The following is an 18,446-nucleotide window of genomic DNA, read 5'->3' as shown; positions in this document are numbered from 1 at the left end:
AAATGTTTTTATCATATATATTAATCATCTATCATCTATCCATCCATTATCTTTATCCTCATGCTTACAACTTCCAGTGTTCAATTATATAAAAAGGAGAACAGCCTGGTACCATACTTTCTCTTTCCAATTTCTCATTTCCACATTGGTATATAATTTCTCTGTTCCTCAGTTTCTTAGGCTGTAAAATGGTTGTTCCAGAGGATAAGACCCTTTCAGGTATAGAACTGCATGTCTTTTCTGCTCACTTTTCTTTCTCTGTTGTCCATATCTTCTGGACAAAGCATATAGTGCTTCCAGACTGACTTCCCTTCAAGTCAGATTATTCTTGATCCTCTTCCTGATTATTAATTGTGAATTAGTGGACACTCCCAATATTATGCATCTGTTTTTGACATGCATGCTTTTCTTCAAAGTATCTGCTTTTAATTATCATAGAAATGTTCTTTACCTTCAACTTATAACCTAATTTCTTTTACATTTGTTATATAGCACTGTTTCACAAAGGGTGTTCTGTGGAACACTAGCTATATGAAATGTTAAGATATGCTACATGATAAAAAACTACAATAACAGTAACAAACAAGGTGGGATTCTGAGGTCAAAAATATCTAGAAAGTATTGGGTTAAATGAAATAAAATTTTTGTAGGAGTTCTCAGTGCCTTTAAATGCTAATTTGTATTGGGAATTTAAATGCTAATTTAATTTATAAGCTATAACAAAAAATGAAATTTGTGCAGTTATTTTCAAAATTATTTCAATATGCATCCCTCTTTTAGAGAATATTCTACAGAATTAGCATTTATCTCTGGAAATGGTTGTAAGTACCTCCATATACTTCTCCATACCCAAATCACTTTTACATGGAGGCCTAATTAGGGTATTGAACCTTCTTTTCTAAGATAGTATTCCCAACACTGCTGGAAGTCCCATTGTTCCAGGAATGTTACCCACAATTCAAACAATGAAATCACTTCATGTATATAATGTGTATAAACAGTTATTCATTTTCTATATCCTCTATTCTTTTCCAAAGTCCAAACATCCAGAAGGGATTAAAAGCACTGAATTCTCTAAAAACCCTTCAAGTTTTCTTTGTATTATTTTGAAGTCATGGAGATACATATCAGGTTTCTTGCAGACATTATCTATTGCTCATTCTCTGCATTCAGCAAGAGTGGATAGCAGTTGGCAAACTGTCAGATCTCCGGTGTCTGCCACAGAAATTGCAATTACCAAGTCCATGTGAATTTTCTGCTTCTTATGGGGAGCTCCAGTTGTTTAATTTTTTTTTTCTTGTTTCTCTTTATTCATTTTTTCCATTCAGTAATTCATCAACTTCTTAAAACTAATTTTAATTATTCAGGGCTTCTTTAGAATTTTCTCTCCTGTCCTGCCTCCTTCTCAATAATGTCCAACACCCCATGAGAATCTTTCATACTACTGAGAAACCAGAGTATAAATAACAATTATTTACCTAGTTTACTTTCTTCCTAAGTAGGACATCCAAGTGCTTTTAAGTATCATGTAACTGATGAATGCCCTAAGCCCTTTCTCTCTAGATATCTCATCTAATATCTTCTCCATACTGCTGATTTCCCAATGTGTTTCTGGCCCTATTCTCTTTCCTGAACTCTGGGATCAACTATTCAGCTGTAGTTGTTATTTCCAGGTTGAATATCCGGTGATATCTCAAAGTCAACATGGCCAAAGCAGAAATCTTATTTCTCCCAAAGCTTGCTTCTTCCCTATCTTCTCTGTTTCCAACATCGGCACCACCAATAGGCTAATTGCTAAGAAACTGAGGAATCTTTCATAACTCTCCTGGTCTCCCTATAACCCTGATTCATCAGCAAGACCTTCAGTTTTGCCTCCAAAATAGAGCCTGCATCTTTCTGTTTCTTAATGTCTGTACTATGTAACCATCCAAGCCAGTAGTATTTCTAGACTGCACAAGAGCAAGTCCTGGTGTCTCTGCTTGGATTCTTTTCTCTTATATATAGTAGCCAGAGTGTGGTCATTTATTTATGTATGTATGTATGTATGTATGGAAGTTTTACTTATTTAGTTTTAGAGAGAGAGAGAGAGAGAGAGCGAGCAAGGGCACACAAGTGGGGGAGGGGCAGAGAGAGGAGAAAGAGAATCCCATGTGGGCTCTGTGCTAACAATGCAGACCAGGGCTCAAACTCACAAACCCTGAGATCATGACCTGAACCGAAATCAAGAGTCAGCTGCTTAACCGAATGAGCCACCCAGGCACCCCCGGAGTGTGATCTTTTAAAAAATGCTAATTATATCGTACTCCTTGGTTTAACACCTTCCAGTGGGTTGTCAGTACACCAGAATAAAATCTCTTTACTTTCAAGACTCTTTGTGATCTGGCTTCTACCAGCCATCTGACCTCATCCCATACACTTATCCTTCTTCTGGGCCTTGAAAACACCAAGTACATTCCCATATTATATTCTTTATGCTAACTCTTCCTTATACCTAGAGTGTGATTAACCCAGATATTCTTAAGACTGGCCTCTTTCCATCACTAGGTTGTGGCTCAAATGTAAACTCAGTGAAACCTCTTATGCCTAGTTCAAAGTCGTGTTTCTTGGTCTGCTATCCCTTCACAAGTCACTCTCATTACTATTGCATTATTTATAATCATTGCAACTAATGATTATCAGAAATAATCTAATTTATAGTTTTCCTTTTTTTCTTTCCTTTTAAAAAGTGGTCTGATATAGCAGGGACCTCGTCTGTCTTCACCGTTGTATACCTGTGCCGGTATAGTGCCTGACACAGAGAAGGCTTAATACTTTGTTGTGTTATCTATAAAACATGAATGTCTTCAGCTCTCCTGAATCTCAAGCTAAACTATCTTTTGGTAAGTACCTTGTAAACTGACCAGCAAACTTTTTTCTGGTAGTAGAAAATTGTGGGAATACTTAATTCAAACTTTAAAAGAAAATGAAACATGCTGACATTAAAAAAAAACTTCCGGGGCGCCTGGGTGGCGCAGTCGGTTAAGCGTCCGACTCAGCCAGGTCACGATCTCGCGGTCCGTGAGTTCGAGCCCCGCGTCAGGCTCTGGGCTGATGGCTCGGAGCCTGGAGCCTGTTTCCGGTTCTGTGTCTCCCTCTCTCTCTACCCCTCCCCCGTTCATGCTCTGTCTCTCTCTGTCCCAAAAATAAATAAACATTGAAAAAAAAATTAAAAAAAAAAACTTCCTTGAGAAATCAGAACAGCATTGTATCAAGAATAATCCCACCATTCTCCTACTTTAGCTGAATATTAGCTAAATGTAATATGTAATTAGCTGAATATTAGCTAAATGTAATATGCCTAATCTGGCATATTAGGAAAATTACACTCTACCATGGATGAAGAGAACCAGTTCATAAGTAAGGAAGCAGGGAAAATGTCAGTGCACACAGGTAGACCTTATCACACCATCAAATCCAGAGAGAATAAATTCAAATTTCTTCTAGAGCAGTGAATGAGATACAGCGTCACTGGGGACATTCAAGGCTCCCTTGCTAACCCTGGGAACAAGGATCTAACAGGAAACCAACTTTCGATGTTCTGTCCTGGCCAGAAACAGAGATCAAGACAGACAGACTGACAGACATAGAACCAAATAGAAAAAAATGCAACTGACTACAGTTGAAAACATGCATACTGGTTTGCTTGGGTATGTGGTATGCCCACTTGTGCAGTGTAAGGGGAATCCTGGAGAAGTGGGCTACATAATTTGCCCGGCCCACTGCAAAATGAAAAAAATTATGAATAATTCAAAGATACTGACAGGCAGCAAACCATTGTGGCTGAGCATTACACCCAGCAGAGCCCTTCTGAGGTCAGGGCCCTGTGCACCTGCACAGTCACACAACCGAAGCCCGTCCTGGTTGGGGGAGAAGATTAGAATTCATCCCCAAAGATTGGGAAGCACCTATCTCCCCCCCCCCTCCCCCCGTCAAAATAACAACAACAACAACAACAACCACCACCACCACCACCAACTACCCAAATTAGAGCAGAGGGTGCCCAACCTTGACGGTGTTGCTAGTCATGGTGGTGGCGCTGGGTGAGGCTGGGAGCACCACTCCTACAAAGCAGACTTCAGAATGATGGGGGAAGAAAGAAACCAGGGTTTCTGAGGCTCCAGAAATAAAAGTGCCAGACACAGAGACTAAGGTGAAGAGAAAGAGGCCACATCAGACGTTTCTCCCGCCTTTATGTAGACAATGCCTGCTCTTTCAGAAGAGACTGTCTCTTCTGAAATTCAGCCACTTGTGTATATCTGGGAGCTTCGGTGGAGTAGGTGGGGTCGGGTACCGGGGTGTGTCAGAGCCAAAAAACGTATTGACAGGTTTAAATACATTTCCGTGGACGGGCTTCCTACCCTCTTTGGCAAGAAACCCAAGGGGTCCTAGAAGGAGGCGGGATGTAAGTGGGTTTCTGGGGACCCTCTGTTTTCTTTTTCCCTGACGCTTAGAAGGTACGACCCACGGGAAGCCGCAGGGCTGGCATTCTCCGGTCCATCACAGGTCACTCCACGGGTAGAAGTGCGCTGTATTGGGGTATTTGGAACTGGTGGCGGGGACGGGGGGAGCCGGCGGCGCGGGGAAGCGGGTCGGAGGAGATGCACTCCGTCCCCTCCGTCTGAGCCCCGGGGCAGCCGGACCAGCGGAGACCGGAGTCCGGGCCGGGAAGTACGGACCACGGCCGCGGAGGCGGCCCCGAGCCGCGCCGCTCAGTCCTGCCCCGGCTCGGGGAGGCTCAGGCCCGGCGAACCTAGGGCGGAGGGGGCGGCGACCGGGCACCCTGCGGCTACTGCGGCCGCGCGGCCGCTGCTCCTGCGGCTCCGGCGCCCGCCGGGTGGTGTCTCCGCAGTGCCCGCCTCCAGCTCCCCTTCCCCGCCCCTCGCGCCCCCTTCCCCGCCTCCGCCTGGCGCCCGGCGCCCGGGCCGCGCTGACCCGCCGCCCCGTCCCCGCGAGCGCGCGGCGGCTGCTCCAAGGCGGCGGCGGCGGCGGCGCCTCCCCCGTGCGGCGCCCGCGCTCCCGGCGGCGCAGCCCTCCCGCCTCAGCCATTTTCCCTCCCCCGCTCCCCTCCCGCTCCTCATCCTCTCGCCCTCCCCCCGCGCGGGGACTTTTCCGGAAAGTTTTTATTTTCCGCCTCGGCTCTCGGAGAAAGAAGCTCCCGACTCCGCGGCGGCAAAACTTTTCGGCTGCCGCTCCGCCGGCCCCCGCCCTCGGCTGCTCGGCCCCGCGACCCTCGGCGCGCCCCGCCGCGCGATGAGCGCCCCTCCGGTCCTGCGGCCGCCCAGCCCGCTGCTGCCCGTGGCGGCGGCGGCAGCGGCGGCCGCCGCGGCGCTGGTGCCGGGGTCCGGCCCGGGGCCAGCCCCGTTCCTGGCTCCCGTAGCGGCCCCGGCCGGGGGCATCTCCTTCCATCTGCAGATCGGCCTGAGCCGCGAGCCGGTGCTGCTGCTGCAGGACTCGTCCGGGGACTACAGCCTGGCGCACGTCCGCGAGATGGCTTGCTCCATCGTCGACCAGAAGGTAAGGCGCCGTACAGGGGGCGCTGCCCGTCCGGTCGCCCCTCGCCGCGCCAACTTTCCGGCTCCCGGGGCTCGGCCGGGAGCCAGCCTCGCCGGCGCTCGGGAAGGGTCTGGCACCGGCCAGGGCTGGACGCCGGCAGCCGAAGCACTGCATTCCCCGTTGTCCGGTTCTCCCTTTGCCCCGTCTTCTTGCATTCCCGGTATCTCTGCAGTCCGCATCCTCCTCACCCATTTCCAGTCCTCTCGGGACATTTCCAGGTAGGTTGCTTGCCCACGTCTCCCAGCGCCTCTCCCTCCTCTTAAGACTTCCCTGCTCCCCCTCCTTCGCCGCCCCCCCCCCCCCCCTCCCCGCTTCCCTCTGGACCCTGGACCAGCACGTTCCTGGCGCCAGAATCCTCCTTCCCGTACCAGAGTTTTCCCCCGGGACACGCTCAACACGATTTCAGCACCACTCCCTTCCTCTTCAGGCCCCTCTCCCAGCTCGGACCGATGCTGAGGAGTTCCTGGAATGATCTAGAGATGAGGAATTTCTCACCTGTCAAATAAGCTCTTAAGAGGGAATGATTGACTCGGCCAGCTGTGAAAACAACTGACCAGATCACAACGACTCACCTCCCTGTGGTGTTTTTTAGTCCTACCTTTGTGTGAACGTGAAAGCAAAATTTTCAACGATAAAATTTGGAAGTTGCAGCCTTTTTGATCGGCATCCCTGAGGCACTGATAGTAGGGCATTGAAGCAGAGGCACAGACCTTTAAGTGGTGGGGGTGCGCCTAGGGGCGCTCCGAGGCTGGCCGTCCCTGTGGGACTCTGGACAGCGGTCACAAAAGGCAGGTTGGAAAAGGGGCCATTATCCTGGGCCAGGCCACCCGGGGAAGGGACCCACCCTGCCCACAACTGTTTGTAGTGCAATTTTGAATTTCAGGTTTCTGTAGCCATCCAGAGTGATGTTGCATGGAAAAGGGTGATTAAGAGTGTGAAGGAGAAGGGGCATGGCGCCAGTCTTAGTATAAACAGGCAGGGTTTAGGGGGTGGGAACAGAAGTCCATAAAGGTGCTAAATTTCCACCCTGGAGGACTGGCTAATCCTTGCCTTATAAAAGTCACTTGAATAATCACTGAATGCTTTCTTTAAAGTATTTGGAGGACAGATTGCTAAACTTGAGTGTTGTTAATTGTGGCATGTAGCACAAGGATATGAGGAAAAGCCCTGGGGAAAAATCAGTAATCTGGGAAGTTTGTAAAAGTTCTGCAGGTGCGCTAAGGCAACAATGAGTGTCAAGCATTTTTGGTTATTGAATGTAGTGACACTTTCTATTACATACAACTCTCAGTCTTTTTCAACTTCCATGTAAATGACAAATTCTAATTCAGGTACGTGTCCTGTCATGTGTCTCCTCATCAGTATTACAGGGTATTTGTTGCAGGTGAACAGGAGCACTGTCCTAGGCATTGTTAAGACTTCCCTTAGTGCGACAATCTCCATTAGGGTGCAAACCAGTTAACTAAAGAGCATTACCAGATAAGCATAAAAACCATGTATAATAAAATTTCTCAAAAAAGCTAATGCAATTGTATGGAATTTTAACTTACCTAAATTCTAAAGCAAGTGATAGAGTGTTAGGGAATATTCACATCGAGTCAGATTAATATGGGCAAACTATTTTTGACCAGCTTTAAAACACCCACCCTACCCCCTCGATGGAGTTTAGGATGGAGAGAAACATGTATGGTTCAAGAGGTTTGGGATTGGGATTTTGAATGGAGAGTAAATTCCATTTGTCTCAGGAGCTACCACATCTCAGGATGTTATATGGAGGGAATGATATGAGTGCAGAGGGACAGAGGCTACAGGTACCTCTGGAATGCAGCAGGCCCTCTGGCCCCAGGGTAGGGACTAGGGTATTTAGAGAAAGTACAACTATGAAGAGGCCTTGAAATTAAAATGAACTCAAATTAGTAGAAGCCTCAGTAATCTTCCACATAGAGATCTCAAACCAAAGAAAGATGGATTTGCTGCGTGGAAGATGTTTTAGAATGCCAAAAATGTTATGGTAGAAAGAAAACTGGAGTTCAGTCATGAACTACTTGAGACCTGAGCCAACACTGGGGGAGAGACCTGGAGTAGTACCAGAAAGGGAAAAGTCATCAGCCTTGGTGGCTGATTTATAAGGGGAATCCCTTCCTTTTGTATTTACTCTTGTAATTCTTCTTTTTCTAAAACAAGAGTTTGAGAAGCTTAATGGCTTGGGATAACCAAGGTAAAGTTCTCCCTTGTACTTTTCTTTTCTTTTCTTTTCTTTTCTTTTCTTTTCTTTTCTTTTCTTTTCTTTCTTTTTCTTTCTTAAAGTTTATGGCAAAGAATTCAGTTTAGAGATGTGGATTTGAGGGCTGTTTATATACAGAATGCTGTAAATACTGGATGGTGGGTCTCTACTGGAAAATTTCCATTTATCTGTCTTCCATCATCTGTCTTGAGGTACATTATCACCCAAGGCAGAAACGTGATTAAGAGGCCTGAATATCCATCACAGGATAGCAGGGATCTCTTTGCCTTGTGACAGTAGAAATGGCAGACAGGTCAGTGTTGAGTTAAGGAAATGAGAGGAGGTCCTTTGTCCCTTGTTTCAGGTTCTCTTAAGTACTTGCTGGAAATATCAACCATGAGGAAGGATGACAGGAGGAAAAAAGAGAGGGAGGGAGGGAAATGAATGTTTTAGGAGAGAGCTGAGAGTTTGAAGTGATTTACAGTTTATAATGTAGACTGGAGCCATGTGGAGCTTACAATAGAAGGTTCTCCTGAGTTTTTGAGCCCTCCACATTCATTGTTTCATAAACTTTTCAAGAAGGGTTTTTATACAGTTTGTTTGAGTGTTCTCTAAGTACTAATACTAACAGAGATCAGGCTAGCTTAAATCTTTGGAAGTATTAGCTGACAATTCAATTTATTTAAGCAACATTCATCGACATTTCTTGTGGGGTGTGCATCTGAGGTTTTTAGGGCTGACTAAGAGAGATTGTGTCCCTGAGAAACTCCTCTTTAAAGTTATTTTTGTTATTGTTTAGAGTTTAGAGTATAGTTTTTCTTTGATTATGTAGGTTTGGAAATTGGCAAACATTTGATTGCACTTGAAAATTTTGATGGTAATTTAGCATTTAAGATGAAAGTACCCAAGTATATACTGAATTGTATAGCTAAGGAATTATTTCTTTTATCTTTTAGTTTAGGTCAAAAATCTAGTCTTGCTCTTCTGTATGGAACAATGTTTAAATATATAAGATGTTATTCCTTCCTTTGGAAGTATTAGCCTAAGGTTTTACTTACATTATGCTTGTTTCATTACTTTGCAAGCATGTAACCTTGAAGGCTGGTTGTATATAAAGACATGCATTCTGTTAGTGTACATGATTAGTGTTTCCTGGAAGGTAAAAAAACCAAAAAACAAAAAACACCAGTAATTGACTTCTCTTTGAGACACTGTTACTTTCTACCAACAAAGGAACCTTGACTGTATAGACTAAGAAGGAATTGTTTTGAGGCAAGAACAGTATTCTAAAGGAAGAATTAGTGTGGTTTCATAGTGTATTATCTCTCTGTTTATCTGTCTACACACACACTTGCACACACACATACTCTTTTCTTAAACAAGCAGTATTAATTTAGGGATATAAGATCTAATTAATATGACTATCCATTCATTTTGGTTATTATCTTATTAGAAAGATGACTCATATTTCCTTTTTGAATTTGCTAAAATGGGGTAATACCTTCAATAAGACTCTTGGCATAAGGTTCCAGTTTATATACAGACATTTATCTGACAAGAGAAACTAAACAGGGAGATTTTATAGGAGGTAGCTCACTTAAAGGAATAACCAAGACTAGTGTTTTGGTTTGAGAGCAGATTTGCTATACTTGTAATTGTTTCACTTTCTTAATTGCAAATTGTTCTCTTAACAGTGTCGTTTTTATCTTTATTGTGATTTTAGCTATTCTACTACACAGATTAAGTTGGAAATAATTAACTGCTTGACCAGCTCAACATATGTGGAACAACAAAATCCTTTTAAGCTAATGATGGTGTTTGGGTCTTAGGTGTACACTTTTTATTCAGATTTCATATTTGCCATTATTGTATGTATTCTATGATTTCCAATTTAATGATGAAGTATAGAAGTGGTCATTTCACTGAGTGATTCTTAATGTAACTTTAAATACTATATATTTAAAATTATAATTTCTTTCCAAGTTTAGTAGTTTAATGGGATTATATTTTGGTATATATGTAATATTTATGTACTGCATATATATATGTAATATTTACATATATACATATCAGTTTATTATATAAGTTTATAAGTGTTTTATATAATATTTTTAAAAGTGTACTTTTCCATGTATAGCCTTCAGATGCTGAAATATTGTTTTCTCTGTGTATTATAGGCTGCAAAAAGTGAGGCCTCATTATATAGCTCATAATCCAAAGAGAAACTCTGCTTTATATTTTATATCAATGTGCAGAAGTGAAAACCTTTTCTTATAGGGGTATGCTATTTAACAGTTTTCACAAGAATATATATAATTTTTAAATTTTATTTATTTAAGTAATCTCTATGCCCAGTATGGGGCTCGAATTCACAACCCTGAGATCAAAAGTTATATGCTCTTCTGATTGAGCCAGCCAGGCACCCCACAAGGGGAATATTCTATAATATTTTACATAATACAAGATATTTTAGAATATTCTAAGAATTGGATGATTGGTTATTTTGACAATATATGAAGTAATGTGGGCCTTTAGATCCAGGATTGAGATAAATCTGAAAGAATGTTCTGTGAAATCTATAGTGTGTGTGGGAGTGGGAGTTGGCAGTAGGTATGGGGCTGGAAAATTATTAGTAAGGTTTGAAAATTTGCCCCATACTTAATAACTGTGTTGGTCCATATCAAGAGATTCCTATCACAGCTATTAAGGGAGATCTAAACCTTTATTTGGTAATTATTATTACTTTTTTTGTGTGTGAGGTGATTGTATATAGGTCTTCAGTTTATGCATGAATGACTTAATGACATTACTCGACAGTACAAACAAATTTGTACCTTTGAATGTATGGTTACAATTTATCTAAGATTACTTTGAAGATTAAGGATAATATATATAAAGAATTAAATATACTGCCTGGCAAATAAGCGTATAATAAATTAAATAGTATTATTGGTATTCTAAGACTTTACAGACAGCATACTGTCTTGATAGCAAAAGAAATATATACTTTATTATTTTATTCTTACGTTAACATATAAATAAAATTATAGTGTTAAAAAATAGTATAAATGTAAGGCTTTGATAACATTTTTCCTCTGCCCTGTATAATAGGGCAGATCTTAGAGTACCTGCATTTTGTAACTGCTTCTGAAATTTCAATCTCTCAGAATTCCTCAAGGAGTAATTTGATTATTGCTAAATGTAAAAGCACACGCTGATAAAAGTATAGCACATCTTCATTGCTTTTTATTATTTTTGATAAGAAGTTGATTTAATTCCTTTTCAGTTGCAAGTGTAATTCCAATCATATTTCATTTGGAAAAAAAGGGAATAAAATAGGTAAGGGTATAGTATTTGGCAACATAATGATTCTTAATTCTGGTCCTCAAGACTGAAATCGAAAATTCCTTTGCAAATCTACCCTTGATAGGAGGAAGAAGGGACTTGGAAATGACTCTGGGGGATTGCATTTTGCTATCACACTAGCATCCAAGGATTATTTTCTAAGTTGGTACATCTGATGATGTAGAGGAGATGAGAGGCAGGTTTACTGGGAAAAAACTGAGTTAGCAGTTTTGCTGAGCCAATCCCAAGTGTTTTTAAAATCGTTTCACTAACTACCAACTACCTCTCATGGAATTCCATGCTCCATTATAAAACCTTTAGACAACCACAATCAGTAAGTATCCATCCATCTTTTAAAGAAGAGTAGAATAGATAATTATATGAAATGTGTATGTGATTTAGACTGGAAACATTGAATAAGTTCTCAAGCTATACCAAGAAACTGGTATGATCAAGATAGCAAGGCTGGACCCAAATTCGATTAGAGGTGGATAAAATGAAGTTCATGGGAGTTGACCATAACATGAGAGTTCTTTGTTTTATTTTTATATTTGTTTGCTTCATTTTTCTGTGTTGGGCATAACTAATATTTTTGACTTCTGACCCTTTATAGTCACCTTGATTCATCTTAAAGATTTAAGTCCAAATGTGGAAATAGAGGTGAAAGAAAGGAGTGTTTTTTTTTTTTAAGTTTATTTATTTATTTTGGTAGAGAGACAGAGCAAGCGGGGGGAGGGGCAGAGAGAAGGGAAGAGAGACAATCTCAAGCAGACTCTGCAGTGCAGGACTTAAACTCATGAACCCATGAGTTCATGACCTGAGCTGAAGCCAAGAGTTGGATGTTTAATCAGGTGAGCCACCCAAGTGCCACCCCTCCCTCCCCGCAAAGGAGTGTTTTTAAAGATTGTGCACACCTTTTAATTTCCTCAGCATTATTCTAGGGAGGTTTTGAAAATGAGATTTCAGTTTCTTAAAACCTTTTTTAATGTTGAAATATGGTAGAACACAAAACAAAAAATGTGCATTAATTTTTTGGTATTGATAGAAATTAGATACAGAGAAAGTGGTTATTTTGCTCCCATATATTCAGTTTTTTTCCATCTAAAAGAATATGTGAAGTTTCCCCCAGGAATTTCTCTGATATTGTCAACCAAATATTTTTCTACCATTAAAAACCAATAATGACAGCACCACTTGAAGTAACTTTGCAGCAGCGGAACCACATTATGTTGGATCTTACTCTCTAGTCTCACACAGAAAAGAGATAATTAAGTAAACAAAACCTTTGATTATATTACGCCTATAGCCATTATGAAATAGCATGTGTTTTAGATAGTCATAGAGTATAAGAAATTGGTGTAAAAACACCACATATTAAGACACAGTTTTGCCTGTCAAAATTTACAGTTTCCTGTGTAGAAGTTTCTTCCAAAGTTGCACAAAGGTTTTATTTGGCTAAAGCTAGTCAGTTGATACAGCAGCTTAGCAGTGTTGGCAGATACGAAGGTTAGATTTTCAAATATGTGATCATGTAGGAATTTTGTTCAACTTTTTGGTGAAAGGGGAAAAAAATATGTACCCTTCCCTGGTTCTTTGGCTTTTAGTCTAAGGCACTGACTGATGAGGAATTTGTTGAATTTGCTTGTATTTAGGCATAATTTCAAAAAATTCTGATTTCCACCTTCCCTAATTGTCAGCAGTCACATTTTTTGTACATATGTATCAGTATCATCAAATGGATGAAAAGTATGAATGTGATAATGAAAATATTGAGCAAAAGGCATAAATGTGCCTAATAAATGGTATTGATAATCTAAAGCTCTATAGACAAGTACATTGTTATGTTAATAAAAGAAACATAGTTTTTATTAGCAGGAAACTTGTCTAACTTATTTGGGTAAAAAAAATTATAGGTATCTTTTGTTTGTTCAGATTGTTGGAGAAAAGCCATACCTTGAGCATTTGAAGTTTGTTTCAGCATACAAGGTTCGTCACAAAAATAATACAGTTAAGATCCAGTGAAAAGAGTATTAAATATGTTAAATAAAGATTTGAGTTTCTTTACTTTTTCATAAAAAATGAAATAAAAAGAATCTGAATGTAATTAAAGCCTGATTTGATATGTTGCAGACAATAACATTTGCACATCAAATGAGACAACAATGTATTCAAATATGAAATCCATGTACCATTAATTCAGTTTGCTTTTCATGTATGTTTTATAAATGTTTTAAGTTGACTTAAGTAAAAATTTTGGGGGTGCCTGGGTCGCTCAGTTTGTTGGGTGTCTGACTTCGGCTCAGGTCATGATCTCATGGTTGGTGAGTTCTAGGCCTGCATCAGGCCTGGAGCCTTCTTCGAATTCTGTGTCTCCTTCTCTCTCTGCCCCTCCCCCACTCATGCTCTGTCTGTCTGTCTCTCTCTCAAAAATAAATAGACATTAAAAAAAATTAAAAGAAAAAACATTAAACCAATAGGTTAAAGTGTTATTAAAGATTTTTAAACTGTCAGTTTTGAAAATACCAAAAAATCTAAACCTTTTCCTAGCTTGTCTAAATAAGTCATACTTAATGATATAGTAACTAGTGAATAATTATGGAACTATCATTAGGTCTTGAATGGATAACTATTGCCAGAATAGAGACCAGGGTTTCAGTTCTAGTTCAGGTGCTTGAATTAAGTTCCAGAGACCTTAAAAATGGATTGAATTAGGCCAGGTCAAATATTTATTCATGACATTGTGTCTCAATGTTTTTATCAATTAAACATGAACATTTTTTTCCCCCATATTTTAACTCCTTAGATTTTGAGAAATGGCATTAGGCTTGCTCATGGTCTGGCAAGGCATCTTGGCAGGGACCAGGAGTTCTTATAATACCTCCAACTGGCTACATCCTTCTCAAAGTGCTGGGATATCATGGCCAGCCTTCAGGGAGGAACATACATAAGGACTCCAGGGCATCTGGCATAGGGTATAGGAGGAATTGAAGACATCTAAGGGTGATTTGTTTGTTAAAGAAAATAGATTATTAGGGTGGGACAGGAGAATGTTTCCCATTTTACAGAAAAGTGAAGTCTACTGGCCACGAGGAACCATCTGTATAGTCTTTGCACTCAGTGCCTTTGAAAGGTTTGGTTTGCACCCTGGATATGGAAAGCTGCCCCTAAGAACATGTGTGACTTACAGAGTTGTATTTGTTTAGAGATTGGTTAGTCCAGTTAGACCCTCAGAACAGTGATGCTGGGGCTCAAGGCCCCTTGACCAAAATCAGTGGTCTAGGGCAAACAACTGTAGCTTTTGCTATTGTCAAAAGCAGGAAAGAGTAAGGGGAAATGGTGGGGTTGGAGGGGTGGTAGTTAAGCTTGGGTGATGACTTCTAAACCGTGGTGATGAATAGACCTGAGCAGGCTATAGTAGGCAAGGCCTGTGGGATTAGGAGACTAGTGGACCAGAGATCAGAAGAGGACAGTGACATTGAAACTCTGACCACCTGCGGTTGGAGTTAGCAGGAATGGTCCTACTCTATAACTCGCGTATAGCAGTGGGGAGAGGTCTAGGAGGTGGCTTTTTATAAGTTGAGTAGTTCTCACTGGAAGTTTTCACAGTCACAGATGAGAGGTTCAAGGAGCAACTCCAGGATGACTTGATGTGAGAGTTTTAGGAAGAGCTTGTCCCAGGAACATTGGGTTATGCTCTGTAAGGTTCTGGGCCTCATGGTAACAATGGCTGGCAGAGCGGAGCTTCCAGGAACAAAATCTTCCTGGCATGTACTCTGTGGCCTGCCTGTATCTTGGCTTTTTTTTTTTTTTCATTTGTCATCTCTGATTTTCATAGTAGCCCTTTGTGATAGACATTTTATTTCCACTTTAAGGATGAGGAAACTAGGGAGGCTAAATCATTCGCTCCAAGTCTCATAACTACTAAGTAGAAAGCAAATCCTTCAATATATTATTCCCTTCACTATAGCTAATCCTGGGAACAGAGAGGGCTGGGATGGCTGTAGGTTTGTAGAGATAATTTGGAATGATGTGGGGGAGGGGGAAATGTTAAGATTCCTATTATGTTCACTGACATTTACTTAAAGACACTTCAGCTCTGACTGTGTGATGTTATTTATGTGTGTGTTTAAATTATTCCTTAGTCTGGAAGACTTCCTTCATCTGGAATTCACATCCCAGGTAGTGGTCAGCTAGAAATCTAGTCATTCTGGAGACCACCACTACAATGCTTCTCTTATTAGTGGCAAGATACCCACTCCTATACTGATAATTAATGTAAGCAACATTAAAGATGGACTCTTATTGGGGATATTAGGGCCATTACTGATATCCGAATGGCCAAAATATTTTAAGACAAACCTCACCCTTGTACTAATATGTCTTCTTTTTTAATTTCAAAAAAAATTTCAGTTTATTTATTTTGTGTGTGAGTGTGTGTGTGTGTGTGTGTGTGTGTGTGTGTGTGTATGTATATGAGAGAGAGAGAGAGAGAGAGAGAGAGAGAGAGAGAGAGGCAGAGAAAAGCAGAGAGACAGAATCCCTAGCCCTGACAGTGCAGAGCCTGACACAGGGCTGCAACTCACAAACCTTGAGATCGCGCCTGAGCCAAAACCAAGAGTCGGCTTAACCGACTTGAGCCACCCAGACACCCCACCTCTTTTTTTTTTTAAGTAAATATCTGTGTAGCAGAATTAGGTTAGGAATTTGCTTTTATTATACTCTGGTAAGAGGATATGGGAATCGTTATTCCTTACCCATCTTTAAATTTTCAGACACCACTGTTACTTTTCCAAAAAGTTAATTATTAATTAACTTGTTTGATTAAATTGGCCTACCTTGGTTCACAATACTTTTTTCCAGGGAGATATGGGCACTGAGGTGTCTTGGAAGAAATAATTATGTTAAGACCATGTATTGATCAGTGTGGCTCAAGACTAGTGGATATAAAGAATATTAGCCACCAGTGTCAATCAGTGAATCATTTCTTCTTGAATACTATATTGATTCTGAGGAGATTCTGAGAAAATAACTCAAGATTCTTAAGAAAGTGCCTTTCAGTGGTTGTTTTTCATTTGAGAAGTATTTGGATTGCCCTTGCTAAGGATTATGCTTTGCAGATATATTTTCTCTTTCTATAAATTTTATGTGTTTGTTTGCTTATTTTTTGATCAATTGTGAATGAACACACCCAAAGGTAAACTCATTCCCGCTGGTTGAGCATGAGCAATCACAGGCCACGTGGAGGTTTTCTTTCATGTAAGTCCTGCTGGCTATGCCAGATTATGACTTGCCTTGCACTCTTTTGCATTGCTTGTGTTCAGGACTAAGGCCAACACTTCTCTTGTAGACTATTTTACTATCTTTAGGCTTTGCAAAAGTGTAGTTGTCTATATAGACAGACATGGTTTAATCTAAAGTGTATTGATAATTCAGTTACACTCTAAGAGTTTCTGCCCCGCATGACTATCAGGAAGTGTGTAGTAGTTATTCATTCCTAATGGATGAGAAGGGTGCCTGAAATGTTGCCTCTTTTTGATAGATTTGGAACTTTTGCAGCTTTAATACAATGGATGAATTACAAAGAGAATTCTCTTTTGATATGACTTCCCAGTAGTCTCTTGGCTGACCAAAAGGCAGCAGACCTGTCCAGCCACAGTAGAAATCTGAATTTATTACGTATCTGTTAGTCAAGTACTGTCCTTTATAAGCCTTATCTTGAGATAATTCATCTTTAACTAGTAGGAACCATCAGTTGTTGTTTGAGGAGTAGTAAGGTGAGTTGTTCACGCCTAGCTCTTCTCTACCAAATAACCAGTGCTAAGAAGTAATTGACTAGCTTCAGAGTAGTTCCTATACAAGAAGGTTTTACCCCTTCTCTGTGACAGACCTTAATTTTATTTATTGATGTAGAATGAACTGTTGTCACCCTGGGATGGAGATCTTTAGAATAATTAAGTATAGCCAATAGCTTGAGTACATTTTCAAAGAATAAAAGACCAAATCTTGCATGATCTTTGCTTTTATTCAATTCTTTCGTAAGAACAGGGATCAAAAGTAAACATACAGTGAAAATGGACTGGTAGAGTGGATCTGAGTTAATACACTACGTTAAATGGAATGATCATATATGCCCACTTATCCAGGACCCTCCTATTGATGTTTTTGTTCTAGAATTCCTTTTGAGTGGATGTTTGCCAATAAAAACTATGGAGTTTTAAGTTAAAAATAAACAACAAACAAAAACAGAAAAACCTTTCTTTGGGCAAACATTTTATTGTCTTTTAGCCAAAAATCCTTGTACATTTAAAGATAAAAGCAAAACTTACATCTAGAATTTATTTCATGGAAAGAGTCATCCGATTATATATATTGGCCAAGTCACTGAAGCAACTTTTCTAAATGAAGTCTTGAGCTAAAAACAGAAACAAATATAAAGCTTACTTTGGTTTGAATGTTATCCTCTGTGATCAAAAGTTTTTTATAACTTAAAGATGAACACACAACCGACATTTAGAATTGATTTTATTTAACTAATTCATTAGATCTCACTTTGAATGTAATATCTAAAGTAATTTTAAGTCTACATTCTCCAACCAATGTAAATCAAGATACTATGATAGATAAGTACATGTTTATTGTGTCAAACAGCAAATAATTTTGCTTATTTTGGTACTTCATAATACCTTTATTAATTCAAATAGGTAAACAGGAAAGGCCTTCCTTGAAGCTTCAGCACCCATGGCAACCATTACAGAGGCAAAATACACTGACTTACATGCAGAAGGATAGCATTACCATTGTTTCGAGTTGTACTTTATTATATTCTGGGTGCTGGAGAAAATAACGTGGTTAGAAAAAAAGAGAAATATTGTGCACAAATGCACTTGATTACTTAGAAAACTTCTTTCTTTCTTTCTTTCTTTCTTTCTTTCTTTCTTTCTTTCTTTCTTTTTTTCTTTTGAAGTTGATTTTTGAGAGAGAGCATACACACAAATCGGAGAGGGACAAAGAGAGAGGGAGAGAGAGAGAATCCCAAGCAGGCTCCACAATGTCAGAGCAGAGCCTGATGCAGATCTGGAACTCTGGAACTGTGAGATGATGACCTGAGCCAAAGCTGGACACTTAACTGAATGAGTCACCCAGGTGCCCTGAAAACTTGCTTTCTATTTAAAAAACAGGTAGGCAAATAAGGGAGATAAATTTTTGGAAATTGTAGTGTCCCAAGATAACAGAGTGTAGGCTATAGCTCCTATTTTCTTAGGATGAAAATATCCAGGCATAGACT

The 18,446-nt window shown here is 40.3% G+C and overlaps 1 protein-coding gene across 4 annotated transcripts in view; it reads left to right on the top strand.

Moving 5' to 3' along the window:
• The first annotated feature begins 4,993 nt into the window (after positions 1-4,993).
• PRKD1 (protein kinase D1) overlaps positions 4,994-18,446 on the top strand; it is a 332,060-nt gene continuing 318,607 nt past the window's right edge. For 2 of the 4 annotated variants that reach the window (XM_043555955.1, XM_043555954.1), the window contains exon 1: positions 5,105-5,553. In XM_043555955.1, the coding sequence (XP_043411890.1) occupies positions 5,290-5,553 (264 nt within the window). In that variant the 5' untranslated portion in view covers positions 5,105-5,289. Of the gene's footprint in view, positions 5,554-18,446 lie in introns of all 4 variants that reach the window. The other 2 variants (XM_043555957.1, XM_043555956.1) reach the window with 2 other exon arrangements.

This window comes from Prionailurus bengalensis, chromosome B3 (assembly GCF_016509475.1).
Source record: "Prionailurus bengalensis isolate Pbe53 chromosome B3, Fcat_Pben_1.1_paternal_pri, whole genome shotgun sequence".
Lineage (NCBI taxonomy): Eukaryota > Metazoa > Chordata > Mammalia > Carnivora > Felidae > Prionailurus > Prionailurus bengalensis.
Note: the sequence above shows the minus strand (reverse complement) of the source record. Positions and strands in the feature narration are given on the sequence as shown.